General features: G+C 35.3%; 1 protein-coding gene across 1 annotated transcript; it reads left to right on the plus strand.

Moving 5' to 3' along the window:
* The first annotated feature begins 4,772 nt into the window (after nt 1–4,772).
* On the plus strand, nt 4,773–19,396 carry LOC117114035 (hemocyte protein-glutamine gamma-glutamyltransferase-like). Its single transcript, XM_033257567.1, has 14 exons — nt 4,773–4,982; nt 5,624–5,806; nt 6,670–6,927; nt 8,495–8,613; nt 9,182–9,289; nt 9,537–9,711; nt 10,113–10,251; nt 10,640–10,743; nt 11,056–11,192; nt 12,134–12,245; nt 12,383–12,664; nt 13,206–13,366; nt 14,259–14,395; nt 18,007–19,396. Exons 1-14 carry the CDS (start codon nt 4,886–4,888, stop codon nt 18,146–18,148), a joined length of 2,154 nt encoding a protein of 717 aa, XP_033113458.1. The 5' UTR covers nt 4,773–4,885; the 3' UTR covers nt 18,149–19,396.
* The last annotated feature ends 1,363 nt before the right edge of the window (nt 19,397–20,759 follow it).

Genomic DNA, 20,759 nt, shown 5'->3' on the forward strand with positions numbered 1-20,759 from the left:
TCTAATTTTAAATATATTTTCCCTGAATTCGTGATTATTCGTCGTCATGCGTGGACTAAATGCGTAACAAATTTAAGATCACGCATGGGTTTCTGCCAAATGCGTGTTACATCCACAATCACTTTGAAGCGGGACCGTCCCGCACGATGCGCGAAAAACGGTTGGTAATGCGTTTTGTAAGCCAGGACCCAATAGTATTTTGTTACGTTTCTTCACAGAGGGGGTTCGTCCGAATCTCTTGAACCCCCTCCCCCTCACCTGGATCCGCCACTGGGCGTTAAGTTGCAAAATAAGATGATATTCAATGATTTTAACTACTTTAGCTGACCTTTTTGCTTCCAATGCGAAGGAGGCGTAAGTTTTTTTTTTTGGACAGCGTCCCAAAGCCCACCAACTCCCAACCCTTCCCCACCTCACACACTCCCTAGACATGCCACTGTATAGAGACCATTCCAAATTTGATATTTATTTATATTTTACTTAAGCTCTTATTAAATCATATTTTAAATGATATTGATAAATGCTATGACCCAGAAAATGTAGACACTGCAATCACCAAAATAGGACTACTAATTAATGGGTTACGGATATGAAAAATGAATATAGCATTTTGGATGACTTTTGGAATTATTCAATTTTTTTAAATTTTTATTTAATCATTATCAGATGAATTTTGGTTTCAGTTAAGAAAAAAAAAACACTCCGAGACAAAAAGAACTTAATTTATGGCTATTTTAATGTTTTTGGCGCCATTTTGGAAAAATCACTTGATGCTTGTGCAATTTTTGGCTAAAATATACATATTCATCTTTTCTAGACCTTATGCTACAGAAAACATCCGAACAAAAGTTTTTTTGCAATTGTTTTATGGGTCACTGTTTCAGTGTTTGTTACTAAAAATAGATTGACCTTTATATAAAAGGTCATAACTCTTTTTCCCATGGGAAAAATTGTTCCAACTTTTATTTTGGTGGCTCTTGAAACCCTCTTAGATAGTTTCTACTCAAAAAACCATTGTAAATAATTGTTTGCCACTTTGGCCAAAAAACTGGGTTTTTCACCCTAACTATAGCCTATTTTTCCTTCCCTCATGTTTTGTCTAACTCTTGGATATGAGATGTGTATATACATGAATTGTAACGTCGGTTACCATGGAATCACCCAAATAATTATAAAGCATATGATGTAATTAGAAAAAAATATTGTAGCACTGAATACCCATAATTGACTGACTAATAAATCACAATTGTTACAATATTTTCATTATTAAGTTAGTAAAATTTTACTAAGAAAAAAATTAATACTTTACAGTTAACTTTTCCTAATAATGATTGTTATTTCCTGACTAATAACTGTTGTTTTTGGAGGGTAACCAGATGTGTGCCCTGTTTTACACTAGGCCGCCTATCAACACGGAAATGAAACTGCAGAAAACCATAGTGTAGATCTTGCTACATTTCAAAAAGTCTATTGAGTGAAAGTAGATAAACATTATTTCAATTAAACAGCCTTCTAAAGTTATTTGTGAATACATTGTTTACTGGAATTAACTACCAAATTAATGTTAAATAATTGTTTGTTGACCATTCCCACAACTAGACATTGGGACATGATTAACTGATAGCAAGCTATATTCAATGATTTACTGTGACAACAATGTAAAGTTTGCTACAAATAGAAAAAAAAAAACACAGATGAGCATATTAGGGTCATAAAAAGAAAATGACAATAACATATACAATCCTAACATGCACAAAAAAACCAAAAAAAAAACCAAAAAAAAAAAAAAACCTCAACATGGGTACTATAGGTACACAGAAGACTATACAATAAATAAATAAAAAAATAAAACGTTTCTCTTGCTTGCTATATACTAATAATATATGCTAATAATAATAATATTAATAATAATAATAATAATAATAATAATAATAATAATAATAATTATTATAATTGTAAAGTGTATAATACATAGGTCCCTAAAAATGTCCATCAGAACACCTCCTTATAATTATAGTAATATAGCCTAGGCCCACAAACAATTGCATCTTCTTGACAAATGCGTTTCTATTCATCTCTGGCTGATAGGTAATGCTTTGCTTGAATGGCTATCGGCAGAGGGGTGTAAGGTATTATATTGAATAGCTGACTAAAACCTTATTAAAAACAGTGATTAATATCATATCTTCGTAAGTACTTATCCAATTTTAACGGGAAAAGCGTGAAAATGTTCAAAATCATGAAATACAACATTATTCGTAGCCCACTATATAACTTATGGCATAACATTATAAAATAAATGTGCATCAGTCAAGGATTGCTTATGTGTAGGTGTGAAAACCTAAGAGATTAATCACAAGATAAAGGCTGATCTTTTTTTTTCCATTTAGCCATGGATCTCAAACTGCAATAGAACGCCGCCTGGAGTGGTATAAAAAAATCATTCTTTTTCTAATGCGCCATTCCTTATGATGATGATGATGATGATGATGATGATGATGATGATGACTGACTAAAACCTTAATTAAAACAGTGATTAATATCATATCTTCGTAAGTACTTATCCAATTTTAACGGGAAAAGCGTGAAAATGTTTAAAATCATGAAATACAACATTATTCGTAGCCCACTATATAACTTATGGCATAACATTATAAAATAAATGTGCATCAGTCAAGGATTGCTTATGTGTAGGTGTGATAACTAAAGAGATTAATCACAAGATAATGGCTAATCCTTTTTTTCCATTTAGCCATGGATCTCAACCTGCAATGTTATACTGTAATATTGTAAATATCCCAGGCCCATGCTTGGAAAAGGGCCTTGGATATTTTTGTAAAAAAAAATTATTCGAATTTGCTGGGCCCCCTTGATGCTGCGATGTCCATGGCTTTAGCCAGTGAGAGCTCAAGGCCGTTGCCCCACTGTCGGTGAACCCCACTAAGAGTCCCAGGTTGCTTTTGGTCAAAATGCCTGCTTCACTCGTTTAAACCCCCCCCCCCTCATCAACCGCCGAGGCATTCAGCCCCTCCTTTGGGAAGCAAAGCAAAACCATGTCAAATTTAATAAAACGTACTGAGGCCCTACTTGTCACATACTGTTTCAGTAAATACATAGTTTCGATTGACATCATTCGTATTCATAAAATACATTTATGTTGTGAAAATTATCTTAAATACACAGGTATTGAATTTTAGCAAAGTAACTATTAATGTATTACCGGTACTGTGCAGTATCGTGCTTGTGTCACGATATGTGTTTTGTGGGACTTTACCAATAGCATCCAAGTAGCAGGACTTTAAGGAGAGGTTCATTGTTATTAATTACTGTCAATTCTAAATATTCTATACATAAACCAATACCACAATGACTGGATGAGTTGATAAGTTATTGCTTTCTATGAAATTATTACAAAGGAAAGACGAAAACTTAGTGATAAAACACAAGATCAGAACAATATATAATATAGACTTACTTCAGCTTGTGTTCTTACCATTATTGTTGTTATTATTATTTTTTTATTATTTTTATTAATTATTAATTATTTTATTTATTATTAATAAAATTAATAAAAATTGAAAGATTGTGTTCTTACCATTATTATTGTTATTATTATTATTATTATTATTATTATTATTATTATTATTATTATCATTATTATTATTATTTATTAATAATAATAAAACAGCGAACATGATCAAATTTCATTTACTCTAACATCAATTACAGATTAAATTATTAAGTGCAATTCCACATAAACAGTGAATTAATTATTAGGAATATATGTAATATTACAATAAAATTGACAGAAAAACCTAAACCATAAATCTTTTTATCCCAAACTCGGCTCTCTGTGAAGAATTGCGTAATATTCCAGCTGAATGAGCGTTACTACCAGCACACCTCCGTGGTACCAGGTAACCACATGTACGCACCTGGTTGGGAAGGAAATGCGTGGATTAAAGTAGCTCACCCACCAAGAACACAAGGGAAATCGCATGTTATCCTAATATTTTTGTTTTATTCTTCCTCATGGCTATATAGTATGAACCTGAACAATTACGCTCTTTAGAAATCGAACATTAAGTTGAGCTAACATTTGCTAATTCTGTGATAATAAAAAAAAAAACACTTGCAGATTGACCTAAATTTAAATGCTTATGTTTCCCAACCATCTTCAAATAATAATGTCTGGGATTAACTTGTTTTGGAGTGCCTTGCTCCTCCCTTTTTTCATTCTTTTCTTGATTCTTTAATTCTCTCTGTTTTGTCCTTTTTGTGGGGGTGGGGGATCCTCCGTTGCAACCGCCCCACCCCTCCCCCACTCGGATCCGCTATTATCAATAACCAGTCATCCCAAAAATCGGGCATTGCTCCACGTCTCCTGAGAGATTTCTCAATTAGTGCACGAACATTATATTGGTACTCCCTTCCCAAAAAATACATCTTGGAAGCTGAAAGTTTACAAATGCAATGTGGAATTCGATCATCATTAATTAAAGCGCCGTTGGAGCAACATTGTATTTGGTGCTATATAGATTTACAGTACAGTACCTTGAAGTGTGAGAAAGATTTTTTTTTAAACCTGATCACAAAATTAGGAGCCGCACAAATTTTTAATCCATTTCTATTAGGCCTATGTTATCTATTTTGAAAGTGAATCCATTGTGAATGTAGCCAAATACCAGGATTTGAAATGTCAGCACAATCGTAGAGCAATTGGAGCGGAAACAGGGCTTACCCGGATATGCAATTTACAATAAACACGAAGGTCGTCCAAATCGAGTTTCTAGTCTGCTCTGGAATCAAACGATTCGGATGTTTTGTGATTCCACCAGCATTCCAGTGAGTTCCGGATAAGCTGCTTGGAGTAAAAACTGAGGAGATGACAGGTAGAACAGTTGATCAGCCCCCAACATGGTGGTATTGGGAGACTGAGGAACCTATGGTAGAGCCTGTCGCTCTGATGAGTTCTGGTACAGGTACAGCATGTTGTAACGTTCTTATTCACTTGGATACATCTAAATAGAGTATTTTGTCTCCTCCATATTTAACTTTATAGGCCCTACTATACAACACCAAATGTTAGGTCTACTTCTCAATCGTTGTTGTTTTAAACATAGCGTTAACACCATCAATAGTGATATAAAATATTATTATAACAATAATATAATTATTAATAATATTATACTGGTATTGTATATTACAAATGGGAGGATTGTTTTGCCCTTCATGTCATGCTATCGTAATGAATACTCAGTACGTTCCCAATAATACTTTGTGATTTGGGTGTGAATGGAACCTACGACCTCTAGATAGGCCTATTCTAGTCTGGTGTAATATAACCACCTGACTGAGTTTGCGCTCGACTAATGTTCAATCCGATCCCAACTAGCAGTGGGTACTGCAATGCTATTTCGATGTGTTTTTTTGTTTTTTCACGTTATGTAGGGCAAAACATCACTCGAAATTTTCTGACGCAAAACAAAATATAAACAACATCGGAACATATTACAATGTTTTATATAATATTTTATATAGTTTTAAATTCAATATTCACAACCAATAAATTTGTATGCTCTATTAAAATTATTTGATGGTATAATTAATATTTTACGTGCAGACGGTTCTGTGAAGATACAGTCTTACGACTTGCAATACTCCACGAACCAAACAGGTCATCGCACAGAGCAGTATGAAAACAAAGAATTAGTACTACGGAGAGGCCAGCAGTTCAAGGTTGATATTACATTGAATAGAGATTATAATGGCGAAAAACACAAGCTGTCTGCCGAGTTGAAATGGGGTAAGATCAATAATATTAGATGTTATTATTAACATACTATGTGTTGTTATTGCATTTGATGTGGCCTATTGTATACCGTAATTTTTTTGCTGGCCCGATGGATATGAATAGGCCTAGATTGTTTTGATTTTTACCGAGACAAGATTTTGCAACTTTTGTGATAATGCAATCAATAAAATTTACAGCTACCTTGGAGTGTACCTGTATATACATTATGGTATTATTCATATCAATAAGCATATTGCAGCAAGAGCTGAATTGCGTATGACTTTACAATAAAATGTACTAAACATTTATTATTAGTTCTAAAATGCATAAGAGAACTGAGCAAACCTATAGCAAAGATCACAATACCAGTTGCGGATGCAGTGGGGTTCATGGGGTTCGGACGAACCCCTCTCTGTTAAGTAATGTAAAAAAAAAATATTCATTTCAAAATCAAAATTTTCAAGTGGGAGGACCCATGGACCCCCCCCCCCACCTTTCTTTTTGGAGGTTTTTTGCAAACATTTTTAACCCCACTCCTTCAAATCAATGATCAGCCCCTGAATACACTTTTAAACTGCAGCATGCCATTTGGCAAACATCTTTATTGAAAATAGGCCTTTGTAAATTACTGGCTAACTCGAGGTTAACAAACTCTTGTTGACCCTTGTTTGTTAAATGCCAAATTTCCGACAATATCATCATCATTATCATCATCACCACCATCATCATCATAATCATTATCGTCGTCGTCGTCACCACCAATGCTGCCTATCATTATGACTTCTTTTAAGTTTGTGACCAACAACATGCCTATAGTTACAATAGTATAGACTTTCCAAAAAGTGTAATATTGCATTCACATGTATATTTTATAGGTGCAACTCCCAAGATATCCGATGGAACCTTAGCTATTCTTTCTCCAATTGCCGGTCCAATTTCAGCAACATTTGACGACTGGGGTACACACGTCGTAAACGCCACGGGCCCCAATGTTTCCGTTGCCCTTTACGTTAAATCGGATAGTTTGGTTGGACGATTTAGACTGGTGCTCATGGTAACGGACGAAAATGGACTCAAGCAGAAGATGAATGTTAAAGATGAAATATTTGTGTTATTTAATCCTTGGAGTAAAGGTGAGAATTTTACATCAATGGACCTTTAGGTAAAGAGAGTCTAGGCCTACATATAATTAGTATGGTACTGATTACGAACAGATTTATCCGCATTATTTAACTAAAAAAATAGATTCGTTTTCAACCATTTATGAGTAATGAAATTGTAAATATTGTTGTCAATGAAACTGGTTGACCTATATTGTCTTGTGGTTAAGTATATTTTTTATAATTACCTATAGTGTTGGTTACATGTGATATACAGCTATCAATTTGACGTTTTATAGTTACGGTGGTATTCAAAACGTTTCGTAGGAACATAAGTATGTAATAATAACGAAATGTTTTACTTAAAATAACATTGCTGTGTTCACGTAATTTTTAGACATGCTGAATCACAACGTTCACCAATAGGCAGTTTTCGCCGCACGACGTTAACCTTAACTTTAACGTTAGTACCCGACATGCAGCGCGATAGCTCCGTCCCTTTTGTAAACAAATCGAAATACGCATGCGCAAACCCGTAATTAACGTACGTTGAGCACGTAAAATCCTGAAATCAACGTGCTCCGCAACGCAAGATGAATAAATTATAACGTCATCATAGTTTTCAAATCTGTTGATGTGCATTTAATATTGCTACAGAAAGAGTATTCGAGCGTAGCAACGCATTGTTTTATATGTTACTAATGGAGAGCATATCAGTAGCAGAGGTAGTAGACCAGCAGCTAGCTACAGCAGTAACAACAAAAAAACAGCAACATAGTATTTTAATTTTTATTTATTGGTTTAGGTCGAAGGCCAAGCATATGAAAAAGTGGTATATACAGAGGGCATTTTATTGTGTGGTGCATTGTGTTTCTTTGTTTTCTTTTTTAACTAGGGCTACGTTCTCTTTTTAATGGTTTTTTTTATATTGTTTATTTTTCCCAATTCTTATATTAATAATTTATCCTTACTTTATCATTGTCTCAATTTTTTTATTTATATTCATAATTAATTTTTTTATATATTGCCTTTATTATTTCTGAAATTGTGAGGCTCACGTGCAATTTGGCTTTCGAGCCACGACGTGTGACCAATTTTTATATTGATGTGTTTTTTTTATATGAATAAAGTGAAAATAAAAGTGGTATATCTCTTCACAAGACAAACACACACACACACACATGATGCTCTACATAACTAAGTTTCATTATGAGTTTTTGGAGTTGTTCTGGTCATGAGAAACAAATCCTTTATTATTGAGGATTATGTAATACTAGGCCAATCTGTTGCTGTGTTCCTATCATTTATTTAACCAAATACCAAATTTACAAGAACAAACATAAAAATACAAAAATACGCAGGATTTTAATTGGGTGGGTGCGAATTTTTTGAGTTGATCCTGGTTACTTAATTGCTCGAAAGAGGGTAATGCCCATCTGTCTGGGAGCTCTCCAGAACCAACCGAGAAACAGATGCAACAGAAATATTGGAATTATTACATACAACATATTTATCATGATGTTAATCATACGTTTACCTCTATCGAGCACGTTCCTTGCTATTTTAAGTCGAAAATAGATTATCGTATCCATCGTTACAGATGATGACGTCTACCTCCCCGAAGATGACCAGAAGCAGGAATACGTTTTGAACGACCAAGGAATGTACTTTTACGGATCAGGAAAAAATGTGTATGGAGCTAGGTGGTACTTGGGACAGGTGGTCATCATGTTATTTGTTAAATAAATCTTTCATGTTATTATAGAGTAATTGATTTTTATTCTAGTGCACTCAACTGCGTACGTTTGTGGTTGGTCCAATCCCAACTACAATTCTACATGTTTAGTCTTAAGGTGCCAAAGGCGAGAGTGCTGTGCAAAAAATAACGCAGAAGGAGAAAAATCTATTTGTAAAAAAAAAGGGAAAAAATGATACGGAAAATCAGATACAAAAGTATCAATGAACAGGAAGGAGGTGTCTGAAAACTTCACAGATTCTGTGAATGGTTGTAACAAACGATCTGCATGTAATCACGAGAATCTAAGATTACATTATTGGCAACAGAAATAGATTGCTGTTAATAAGTTTGATTATTACTTTAGATTCGATTTGTTGACATAAAACAACAAATATAAAAATTACATGTGAGGAACTTTGTTTACACAACCTATCTAGTTAATTATTAAGGTGGCAGTTTTGACTCATTTGAACTATAATTTTATTTATGTGTTCATCCTAATCTGCCTCATTTACCGCATCGCTCATAATAATTTTGCTTTTCTTTCAGTTTGAGGAATATGTTCTTAGATGCATTTTCGAACTTCTTCAGACTAAAAGAGCTAAGCCAAGATCATTTGGTAGCCCTGTCGAAATATCCCGTGTATTGTCTGCTCTGGTAAGCAATACGGTTCTAACCATAATATATACAAACTGAACGGATATTTCGTAATCACAGTTCGTGCGCGTAGGCCTCCCATATCCCTGTCTAGATTATCAATTATTTGACAAAAGCAAATAACAAGCTTAAATATGGTCATGATGACATCACATTATCACCATATATAGGCACATAATGATTTTCTGTGTTGGCATTTTTACATGGATGTAACTATATTATTTATGCTGAATCTTGATTTTAATAGATCAATAGTAATGATGACAACGGTGTACTTGTTGGCAACTGGAGTGGAGACTACAGTGGCGGGACGGAGCCTACTGCTTGGACAGGAAGCGCCGCCATTTTCAAACAGTATACTTTGACCAAGAAACCAGTAAAATTTGCTCAATGCTGGGTCTTTGCCAATGTTTTAACGACAGGTATGTCTATTGCTTTTTAAAGTCCTTTGTCCAGACCATCAAATTTTATTTGCCAAAAACATGTGACATGCCTAAGTATGGTCATGATGACATCACATCATCACCATATATAGGCACATCATGACTATATATGGGCATATTTTTTGTCAAAGAAAATTGATAGTCTGGACAGAGCTTAAATCTAAATAAAATTTACCATGGTTCCGGGATTTACATCGGTCATGTGACTCTTAATCAACTGGTTTCCTTTCGGCATATATTGAATTAAATTCAAAGTAAATTTAAAGTAATTTCTAATGAATTGATAAATAATATAATCAAAATAATGTTTTTAAAAATAGGCTAAGCATAATATTTGTCAATATATTTCATTATTGTTTGCTAATTTCTATATCATGTAGCTCTGCGATCGCTTGGCATACCAGCTCGATCCATCTGCAACACAGCTTCAGCCCATGACACTGACGGAAACTGCATTATGGACTACCATTTTGATAGTAACGGCAAACCCATGGATTGGTTGGACTCCGACAGTGTCTGGTAAATGGAAAAAAAATATCTGTCTATTTCTACTGTAAGGCGTACAATAATTTGTCTTAATGTTCTATGGAATGTAAAAATACCGTACATTAAAGCTGAATGTATATAGGCCTATCTTTTAGAATATGGCATTTGTATTCGTAACCATTATAAGATTTATGTAATTACCAGTAGCATACAAACATTATTGAAGCAATTCGTTATGAAAATTAGTGTTTCTCATTGCAATCAAATTCTTTATCCATATTTAGGCGATAGGACTACATATGCATTTCTATGTGCATCAACGTGATACTTACATGCTAATCTATATTAGTCGTATCCATTGTCACAAGTAAAATTATGTTTCTTGTTGAGAACTACAGTTGCAAGTCTGTGTCTTTGACAGGAATTTCCATTGCTGGACTGACGCATGGATGGCGAGGCCTGACTTACCTCCTGGGTACGGGGGCTGGCAGGCTGTAGACGCAACACCACAAGAAAGAAGCGAAGGTGGTACTGCATTTTTTTCAGTGATTCTCCTTCGCACGTTGATAAACTTACAGTAGATTTGTAATTTGAGTACGGATTCGTTTGCACGTTTTTATAGAAGGTTTTGCCGCTTGGTATTAAAGTGATTGGAATTGTGCCTCCGGTGAAGTTGCTTACACCTTTTAATTCCACGACCAGGTTTTTAGAGTCCCAACTTTTTACCTACATCATAACAATATTTAAAAATACCGAAACTGTGTTTGCGCAATTCCCGAGACAGTGCGTATGCTGTTTTATTTATTTTTTATTACTTTTCTTCTAATCTGTTTTAAGGTGTGTTTCAGTTGGGCCCGGCGCCATTAGCAGCAGTGAAAGCGGGACATGTCCAACTTTTATTCGACACCAAATTCGTTTTTGCTGAGGTCAACGCATGTAAAGTGAATTGGAAGTTTTCCGGTGTTGAAAACGAGGTATGTCAGAAAAATAGTACTGTATATTGATAAAATTGGTTTAAAAAGTGCAGGAGAAATAGTTACCTTTCATAGTTTTGTTTTGAAGCTTTTTTCTTCAATTATAAATGACAGAGGTAAATAGTAATTTCCATGCTATTAAAGCTGTTTTTTAAGTGTATTCCACTGCTAGTAAAAATGAGTGATAGATTGCGATATTCTTTGTCCGACATCTTAAAAAATCCCCAAAGAAACTCCTAAAGCCTGTTAGGCCCTATTTTTTCTATTTTTTTAAAATTATTTATTTGTTCTGAAGTAATTATAAGTAAAAACACACAAGGATAAAAACACAGAAAAGTACAAAAAGCAACCTATTTCCACTGTGGTCTCTAAATGAGAATACAAAAATATATCAAAACGCTCTTGACCATGATCTACGTCACTACCTGTTGCTCACATTATCAACACTTTCTGATGCCTTAACGATACTAAAGCCGGGTATTCCCCTTTAATATTTTGTCTGACTCAACAGTGTCTTCGTCCGACACACAGGAAGATTGCACATGATTTGCATGCTTGACCAGATATGGCTACACAATGATGATCTTCTACACCTCCTATTTCACCCTACTAGACGTTGGCTCCACGAACCAAAAACTTCCATTTCACTCTATCAGAGGCAATTATGTATGCTTGTAGCAGCAGCAGTATTTTTCGAATACGATCCTCTAACGAGCATTGGGCTGCCTCTATCAAGGTTTCTAACATCAAGATCTTCCACGGACTTTTCTCGCTTTCTATTCTGAAGTTAACATGACCAAGGTTTTCGTTAGAGCAACTAATGTTATTGAAGTTGAATATCAGTTTAACATGGATAAAATATCTGAAATCAAAAGAAATTGATTGATTGATTGATTGATTGATTATAAATTTTTATTGCCATTATCATTTTATTTAACTAGCCACCAGTTCCTATTCATATTGATACCGATTCGGTCGGCGTGTTGACGGTCACCAAGGCAGTTGGCAAGATGGAAAAAGAAATCATATCGGATCAATACAAACCACCAGAAGGTAACCTCTTACTTCCTGAAGTACACCTACTGACTGGTCAATTTTAGTGATATCAATAACATTGACCTATATAAGAATACTTATCCTGATTTATATTAAATTTGAAAATGCCACAAAATCTTGATTTTTCATCCTAGGTTCAACTGAGGAATTGCTTGCTATATATACTGTCGAAAAATACATCAATTCAGTCAAGAAACTCGTTGTTGAGACAAAGAAAGATGTGGAGATTGTAGGCACTCTGCCAGACGACATTATGATTGGTAACGACTTTGAACTGGTTCTGCTTGTGCGCAACACAAGCTCAGAAGATCGCAATTGCGTATTGAGTATTGCAGGGACCTCTGTGTACTACACGGGTGTTCGTGCAAAAGAAGTGATATATGAACTAAAGGACGTAGCTGTAAAGCCTCTCGGAGGTAGGTGCTCCACGGTATAGGTTTATTTTAATGCTCTTCTCTTTACATTTTCAGAAAAGGTGTAACAATCTGTTTTGAAAAATGGCCCTATCCAACCTATTTAAATGCGCATATAATTTTGTGACAGGCCTACCGTCCATATAGTGTTGGTGAAGGCTTACTCCGACGATTACCGTGAATATCTTTCAACTTAAGACATAATAGTTTCAGTTTCTGCTTTGACCCAAAACAATTTTACGCTCTGTGTCAATCACTCGGCTTTTGTATAACTCCGAACCGCTATTTGCATAGTCAAGAATGTTTTCCTTGCATATAAAATCCATTCCATCCAATTCTGAAGGGTCATAAAAGGCTTTTGGAAATGTATCGTTTCGCTGCAGGCTTACTAAGCTATATGGTTACTGCATTTATAATCATTGCATTGTGCAAAATTTTAACTCTTTGTGAGGTACTCCAATCGTTTTGTAGTCGTCACTTAATATTTCGAGTCCTTCAATAGAAATAAAATTAACAATGAAATGTCACATTTTTTATTCTCTAGAAAGTGAATATCGTCTGAAGCTGCTAGCCTCTGATTACCTGCGTGATCTTGTTGACCAAGCCAACATTCGATTCGACGTCACAGTGGTTGTCAAAGAAACTAACCAAACAATCATCAAAGGATACGATTTTAAACTGAAGAAACCGAACATTAAGATCACGGTGTGTATCCAGTAAAATGTCAATTTTATGACATCCTATACCTTTGGTTAGGTCACAGTGGACCTTTCCTGCGTGTCAATCAACCTCTTAACAACTGACCAATCAGAACAGTGCCAGGAATATTCGCGTGTCCAACAACCGCATGTGTTGTCACACGAACGCACGTGTTTACGTACATTTACGCTATCTTTTGCGACTAAAGCCTGGTTCTCATGAGAGCCCTAGTATCCGGATCGGGAGTTAACCGTTAGTGCTAACCGTTAGCACCTGCGTGAGAACGCCCGATCGGTTAGCGCTAACCGATAGCAGTATTCGGATACCGCTATCAGTTAGCAAGTTGAGCGCGTTTTTATTATTAACTAATCACACGTACGCTTTTATAACTTCCAGTTTCTTATTGGCCAGTGATTCGATCATCATATTTTTGGTATCCGGATCGGGATTTTCTCGTATGGACGCACAGCAGCTAACGGTTAGCAGGATCCGGATCCTGCTAACCGTTAGCTTAGAAGCCGTGTGAGAACATAGCCTAATTAAGTACGAATGTTATTTACGATGAAACCCAAAAGATGTATTGCAAAAATAGCCTAAATTTAATTGTATTTGCCTATATGATTTAACAGGCCACCTACCATGGGTCTCAAATCAGGTATCAGTTACCTGCACTCATTAAAATTGTAACATGTCTATGATAAATTTTTAATATGTTTTGAGTTTGTTTTTTTTTTTTTGGTCCGCGTGCCGCCTATTAAGAACCAGGGATCTATATGGGAAGGATACAGTTTACTGAAAACCATCTTCATCATCACGCATAGTGTTGTTGTTTAATTGTCATTATTGTTAATTCTATTGAAATGTTAGTTGATAAATCTGACTACTCTATCGATTTTAGGTACCATCAACGGTACACAAGGGATCAACATTTTATGCCAAGGCGGAATTCACCAACCCGTTACCATATAAATTACAGAAATGTTTCTTTAGTACCGAGGGTTCAGCCCTTGCTGGCTACAAACGAGAAATGTTCAGGTAGGAAATGTGTGGTAATCTGATCTACTTAAAGCAGACTATCAAATTTTATGCATATGTTTTAGTATATTTTGTATGTTTTATTGTTTTACCTATTCTATGTTTTTATTGTACTTGTGTGTATTTAATGGACCCCAATGGAAATAAGCTGCAATGATATTTACCGCCTTTTTAGTTCCTTTGTGACCATAGGTCACATGGAACTAATGTAATGGTTCACATGTAAAATGTGTGTATGAGATGTGACACCAAAAGAGGTCAGCATATTTGTAAATAAATAGGCTCCCAAACGGTGCATCGCGGCAGGTATACATTGTGCTCGATAGTTGCTGGTGGACATGCAATTGTGCAAGAAATGTTTGTTTTTTCGGTTAAATGTAAGCTCTAGGCGATAAAACATATACCCCTACCACCAGTTTTGAGTCGTTTTTTAGTCGAACATTTTATTTGCGCATGCGTCGGGTCAAACTTTCCCGACATTTTGTTTCTGTCGCGAGCTGCCTAGAAAAGTTTTTTATGTTGTTTTCGCGACTGTCAGTAAACATTGAGCAAGCTGAGATAGTTGTGGCATATCGGCCACTTAGGCCATACCTGTGCTATTTTTTGAAGGTGTTCTGTGTGTTCTATTAGTGTTTTAGTATACTTTAACGGCTAAGATTGACGGACCTGGTGTAGCTAGGCCTAGACACATACGTAATGTAGGCTTCTCTTTGGGCGACACCGTCGGACCTGGTGTAGGCCTAGACACATCTTGATATACTATACCGTTACGTAAAGTAGGTTTCTTGGCCTACCACCAGCCTACCGTCAAGCAATAAAAATCAACATTTGTGGAATTATTTTCCAAGAAATGATGGTTAAAAATTCTGGACACATAAATATGCAGCATGTGATGGTCGGACGAACATAAGTGTTGGCGGGGGCAGCATGTGATGGACGGACGAACCTAAGGGTTGGCGGGGGGAGGGGAGGGGGAAGGACATCAAATGATGTTTGGGAAAATAATGGTCAGAAAATACAGCATCTGATGGACAGTCCCGGGTGGTGGAGAACCTTACAATTTTGGACACATAAATTTACAGCATAGCTTCATCAAATGATGTTTGGGAAAATAATGGTTAGAAAATACAGCATCTGATGGACAGTCCCTGGTGGGCGAGAACCTTAAAATTATGGACACATAAAGTTGCAGCATGTGATGGACTGACCGTCTATACACATATACAACATGTGATGGTGGCATGTGATAGACGGACGAACGTATGCCTTTCTTTAATTAATTTCCAGTAAAATAATTATTACTACTTCAAGAAAACTCGTGTTTTTATTGCATAAATTAATTTCACAAGCTTTTATTCTGAAATATAGCGGTATCAGTATTCTTTCTATAACGGTACAAGCCAACGGGAACCAGACGTCGAACAGAAAGTTTCAACAGCCCACGTGTGTTTTGTTGCGACATCATAAATGAAAGCTGCTCACGTGACCTCTAGGACCCCCCACTGCCGAAAAGAAGGTTATTTATTGTTTTGAGCGAAGCGAATTCGAATAAAACGTGTTTCAAAATTGTTTGAGTGAAAGTAACTATGAAAATAATTATGTAAACAACCCAAACCATTGCTTGATTGTCGTAGAAAATGTAGTAGGAATCACAGTACAGCACTGTATAGTGAGTATAATTACAAATACAGTACTAGCCCTTCAACAAAGGCTAGGCTAATTATATAGGAGCATGGGCCCAAGCTAGACAGACGGCGCCTGATTTTCGCTGCGGTTCACGATCTGAACTTTTTGGGAGTAGGTTAACGTCCGGTGTATAGGCCGCACCCCAAACTTCGAGGAGAAAATCGCGTATAAAATTTGCGGCTTATTCACCGGAAAATACGGTTTATGGAGCAAAAACTTGTTTTGTATGAGGCTGGGCAGAAGGCCTTGAAAATAGCTTTAGGATGGGTGCAAGACGTCAAGAGTGGGCGCCGCCGCCCACCTCCGCCCTGCATAACGACATCCCTGCACTTCTCAGAACCCCCCCCCCCCCCCCTTTCATAAATTTCTGGATCCGCCTCTGATTTTTTTGACTGAAAAGGAAAATACTGTATTACCTTACACAATCATTATTCAAAAAGATAAAATAAGTTATTGCAATTCACAAATGTACATTGATTTTTTACGTACAAAGGAGCGTACGCACCCGAAGGGTTCTGGTTTGGGTTATCTATGGAAGACTTCCGTACGTTTTAATTCATGTTTTTCTATTGTAATGTTTATTAGTGTTCAGTGCTTCCGAATAAATTCAAATCAAATCGAACATCACCAACATTATCGTTACTCATTAGGCCTATACACAAAAACACAAAAAAAACATCATCTTATGATATGCATTGGCTAATATCTTTATGTGTGGTAATCTACTACAAAATTTTTTAAAAATAGCATTATAAAACCACTATTTATTTTATAGTGGTCTTTAATTAGAGGGAAATTTAATGTTAAAAGATATGAATTCAAACAGGACCACAGAAAAGTGGTCTTTAATTGGAGAAATACCTGCATTAAGAACAACATACAGTCAAAAAGTCATATATTTTATCGTTTAGAGCAAAGATACTAGAAATACAAGATAGAGTTCTCCACACAAAAAAAGTGTTCCACCGTGTTCCACCAAAATGCATGGTGGGAATACGAAAAATGGGGCGCCCCCTACAGCTGGATCTAAAAAACTTGTGCCAAACTTTCGTTACCAAGTCGTCGCGTATTTTATTATCAATTCTCAATAAAGATACTAGATATAAAAACAAACTGGAATAGACACCCAGACAGTGACATCGGTGAATACATAACCTCCTTGGTGGCGGTAGAAATCGTTGCTATTATCCAAATAATACACAAAACAATTAAAGCATAATCATGAATCAGTAAAGAATAAAACAACAATACAGCGCAAAATCGCATGGCCGGACGCACTCTTAGTGAAAAGGTTTTCCTTCATTAGTGGAAAAGGAAGGGCGCCTTTTGCGTCTGGATATACTTAGCAACAGAAGGGCGCCCTGTACGTTGGGCACGAAGTATAGGAAATTTGCATGGTTAAAAAGAATGGCGCCGCCTACGTTGGGCACGACTTCCGCCTCATTTTTACAACGCGAGAACTCTATCTTGTATTTCTAGTATCTTTGGTTTAGAGCCTATTGGGAATTTCATGAGTCTGATAAATTATGAGGCCTATGAAGTGTGATGACTTGACGTGCTTAAAAAACGTGCACAATATAGTTGAACCAATTTTAAAATATCAAACAAAAACGTGCACAATATAGTCGAACCAACTTTAAAATATCAAACAAAAACGTGCACAATATAGTCGAACCAACTTTAAAATATCAAGCAAAAACGTGCACAATATAGTCGAACCAACTTTAAAATATCAAACAAAAACGTGCGTGCTGACATTTGATTTAGAAATACTGATTGTAATTTTAGCAACATCTCCAGGCTATTAATAGACGTATCATCGCTGATGATGTAACGAGTTAAATTAATTTAGAATACAGCTGTTTGCATCTTGATAAAAAACTACAGATGTTCTGGATGTTGCTAACGATATTTTCTCATTTCAGAATTATAAAGGCTAATGAGACTGTTGAATATGAAGTGAAGTTAGTGGCTAAGCAAAAAACGGGTGAGCGGGACATCATTATGTCATTCTCGTCCACTGAGTTAATTGGAGTCACTGGAGAAGCAGACATAATCATACAGTGATCTGATCATTTTTCAACTAGCAACACAAGTGGCGAAGAGATTCTTAAAAAATACATTTTTTTTAAATGTGTATCACTGATATTTTATAACGGTTTTCATTTTATGAAAATTTAATTTGTAACAGCATCTCTACAATAGAATGTTTTTTTTCTTTTTGATTCAGGCAGCCCTTCGCAAGCTTTTGCTTTCTGGGATTTCGCCTCTCTTCCAAAATAATTATTTATCTATATCTTTAAAAGTTGAACATAAATGAAAGAGAAATGTTACGTTAAGTGAATGTACAAATTATTATTGTAGTATATAATGCTTTGCTGTCATAAACAATTTATGCATTTGTTTCTACAAACAGAACACTCTCAATGTTTCGATTTAGACCTATTTTTCATTTTTTAATGACTAACTCATCATTCAGTTGTTGTCTTCTCTAACAGTCTCTAACAAAGTTTGTTGTTCATTTCGCTGCATGTACAATAGCGCCCCTCACCCAGACACGTGTAATATTATGCACGTTAAATAGCGCATAGGCCATAGGATACACTCTTTAAAAAAGTAGCAGGCGGTTATTTCTCAGGTGTACTACCCTAATCACCAATAAGGATCCAAGCAGAAATAAGTCTTTAGACTTACCTGTATTATCCTTTGTGTGTGTTTCACAAAAAACAAATCAAATCCAAAGCGTACCTGATGTCATTTTACATCTTGGACGATTATAACAGTTATTTTCATGTAAATAAACATAGGCCCACTATTGAAATATTCTGTATTGCAATGTTTCTTCATAGTTAGACCTACTTGTCTTTCGCATGATCTTTTCATGTGTTGTAGTTTAACATTTTATTTTTATTCACTGTGGAAACACATGGAAACCAAATTCTATGCGTTGACAAATGCTGTAGAGAATGTATCTTGTATCTTGTGTGAAGAGGAGCAAAATTTTTCACTTGGGTTTTTGACGTCATTGAACGACATTTTTTATATTATAGGGCTAGGCCTATAGTTTGCTTGACAGAAATTTGTGTAGTTTTTATTTTTATGTTTGAATTTCTAGCAATTATATAAATATAAATCTCATTTGTTTTGTAATTTGATATTGAAATTCTCTGAAATAAAACTAATTGATTGATAAGATATATAATAATAATAATAATAATAATAATAATAATAATAATAATAATAATAATAATGAAAACTTTTAAAACGCCGGTATCCGTTTAAAGAAAACGCTCATGGCGCCCCTCCACAAGAAGTCATTGAACGACATAGTCTCAGATCTAACCCCCATGCACTTTCTCACATAAGTGACTATTAGGTCTGTGAATAATTATACCATATTGTTTACGGAAAATAGAATGGTTGCAACTATACTATAGGTCTTTGTGGTCTAACTGTTAGGCACTCGTCTTTATAGAAAGAGGCTGTGAGTATTTAGTTTATCCGCTTTACAGTAATAGGTTGCTGCTCAGGGAGCTCTGTGTCCAAAGGTAAACACGAAATCTAGCAGCCACGAGGAACATTGTTTACGTATTCATCAGAATAATTATTTCGTCATCAGCAAATTATGCATGACTCATAAAGTTGATCGACTCAACACAGATTTCTGCGATCGGCCTCACAAAATATCGCGGGAATTTTGATGTTAAGATTTAGTGTTTCGTGTACAAAATAAGGATTAGGCCTACAAATAGGTCTAAAACGGGGCTAAAAATAACTTTTAAATAATGTGACAAATAATTTTTGGAGCAGATTTATTATAGATTGAATTTTATTACATCACTGTATTCGTGTTGTACAGCCAGCGTAGGCATGGGGTACAGCTTTGGTGGGGGTGGGGGTCCTTACGAGAAAGGTGAAATGCATGTGCACATGAATGTATCGGACCGAATGGTTTGAGGAAGCCTCGAATAGAAGCAATCATTGTAAAGGCGTTAGGGTTGCACTAATTGTATGACAAAATAATGTATACCTGCTACGCAATAAAGAGTTCAATAGCTAAAAACAACTTTTAAATCAAATGTGATGTGACAAATAAGTAAATGCTCGCAGAGTCAGGTCAGCAGTGTAGAGTTATCAATATTGTTATCATTTATATTGTTATTATTAATTCATTAATTTATGACGGATTAAAAACTAACCGGTACCGGTAATGTAAATTCCCTTTTTTCAAATTAATTCTCCATTTATTTATATTTATTGTTCTATATAAATTAAATTGATTTCGGTCTATGATATTATAGATATCAAATATGTCATTCATGTTTAGATTGTTTGCGTAGTTGCTGACATAAAAATGTTTACTAAATTATAGTGAATGACTGAATGTACTACATTAAAATTGGTACTATCTTTTGAATAGGCATAGTTATAGGCCTATTTGTCTTATTAAAATATTACAACTGTTCGTGTTAAATTGGCTGCAATCAATACCAACACCTTGTCAATATTAGGCCTAATTAATAGGCTAAATATCGTTTATTAATTACAATTACTGATAATTAATAATAATAAACATTATTCAACTTTTTTCTGTAAATTCGTATTAAAGCTGATTAAAATCAAATGATATTGTGAGTATTAACAGTGGCGGACCGTAGGGTAAATTGCAGGGTATGCT

The sequence above is a fragment of the Anneissia japonica genome, unplaced genomic scaffold (genome assembly GCF_011630105.1).
Source record: "Anneissia japonica isolate Jap-2015-1 unplaced genomic scaffold, ASM1163010v1 scaffold288208_len475333_cov186, whole genome shotgun sequence".
Classification (NCBI taxonomy): Eukaryota; Metazoa; Echinodermata; class Crinoidea; order Comatulida; family Comatulidae; genus Anneissia; species Anneissia japonica.

What these genes read in the sequence shown, in the direction of transcription:
- LOC117114035 (XM_033257567.1), top strand. Translation starts at nt 4,886, where the DNA reads ATGACAGGTAGAACAGTTGATCAGCCCCCAACATGGTGGTATTGGGAG. An exon ending in TGCCAATGTTTTAACGACAG is followed by an intron (nt 9,712 to 10,112) that starts GTATGTCTATTG and finishes TATATCATGTAG; the next exon opens with CTCTGCGATCGCTTGGCATA. An exon ending in ACCACAAGAAAGAAGCGAAG is followed by an intron (nt 10,744 to 11,055) that starts GTGGTACTGCAT and finishes ATCTGTTTTAAG; the next exon opens with GTGTGTTTCAGTTGGGCCCG.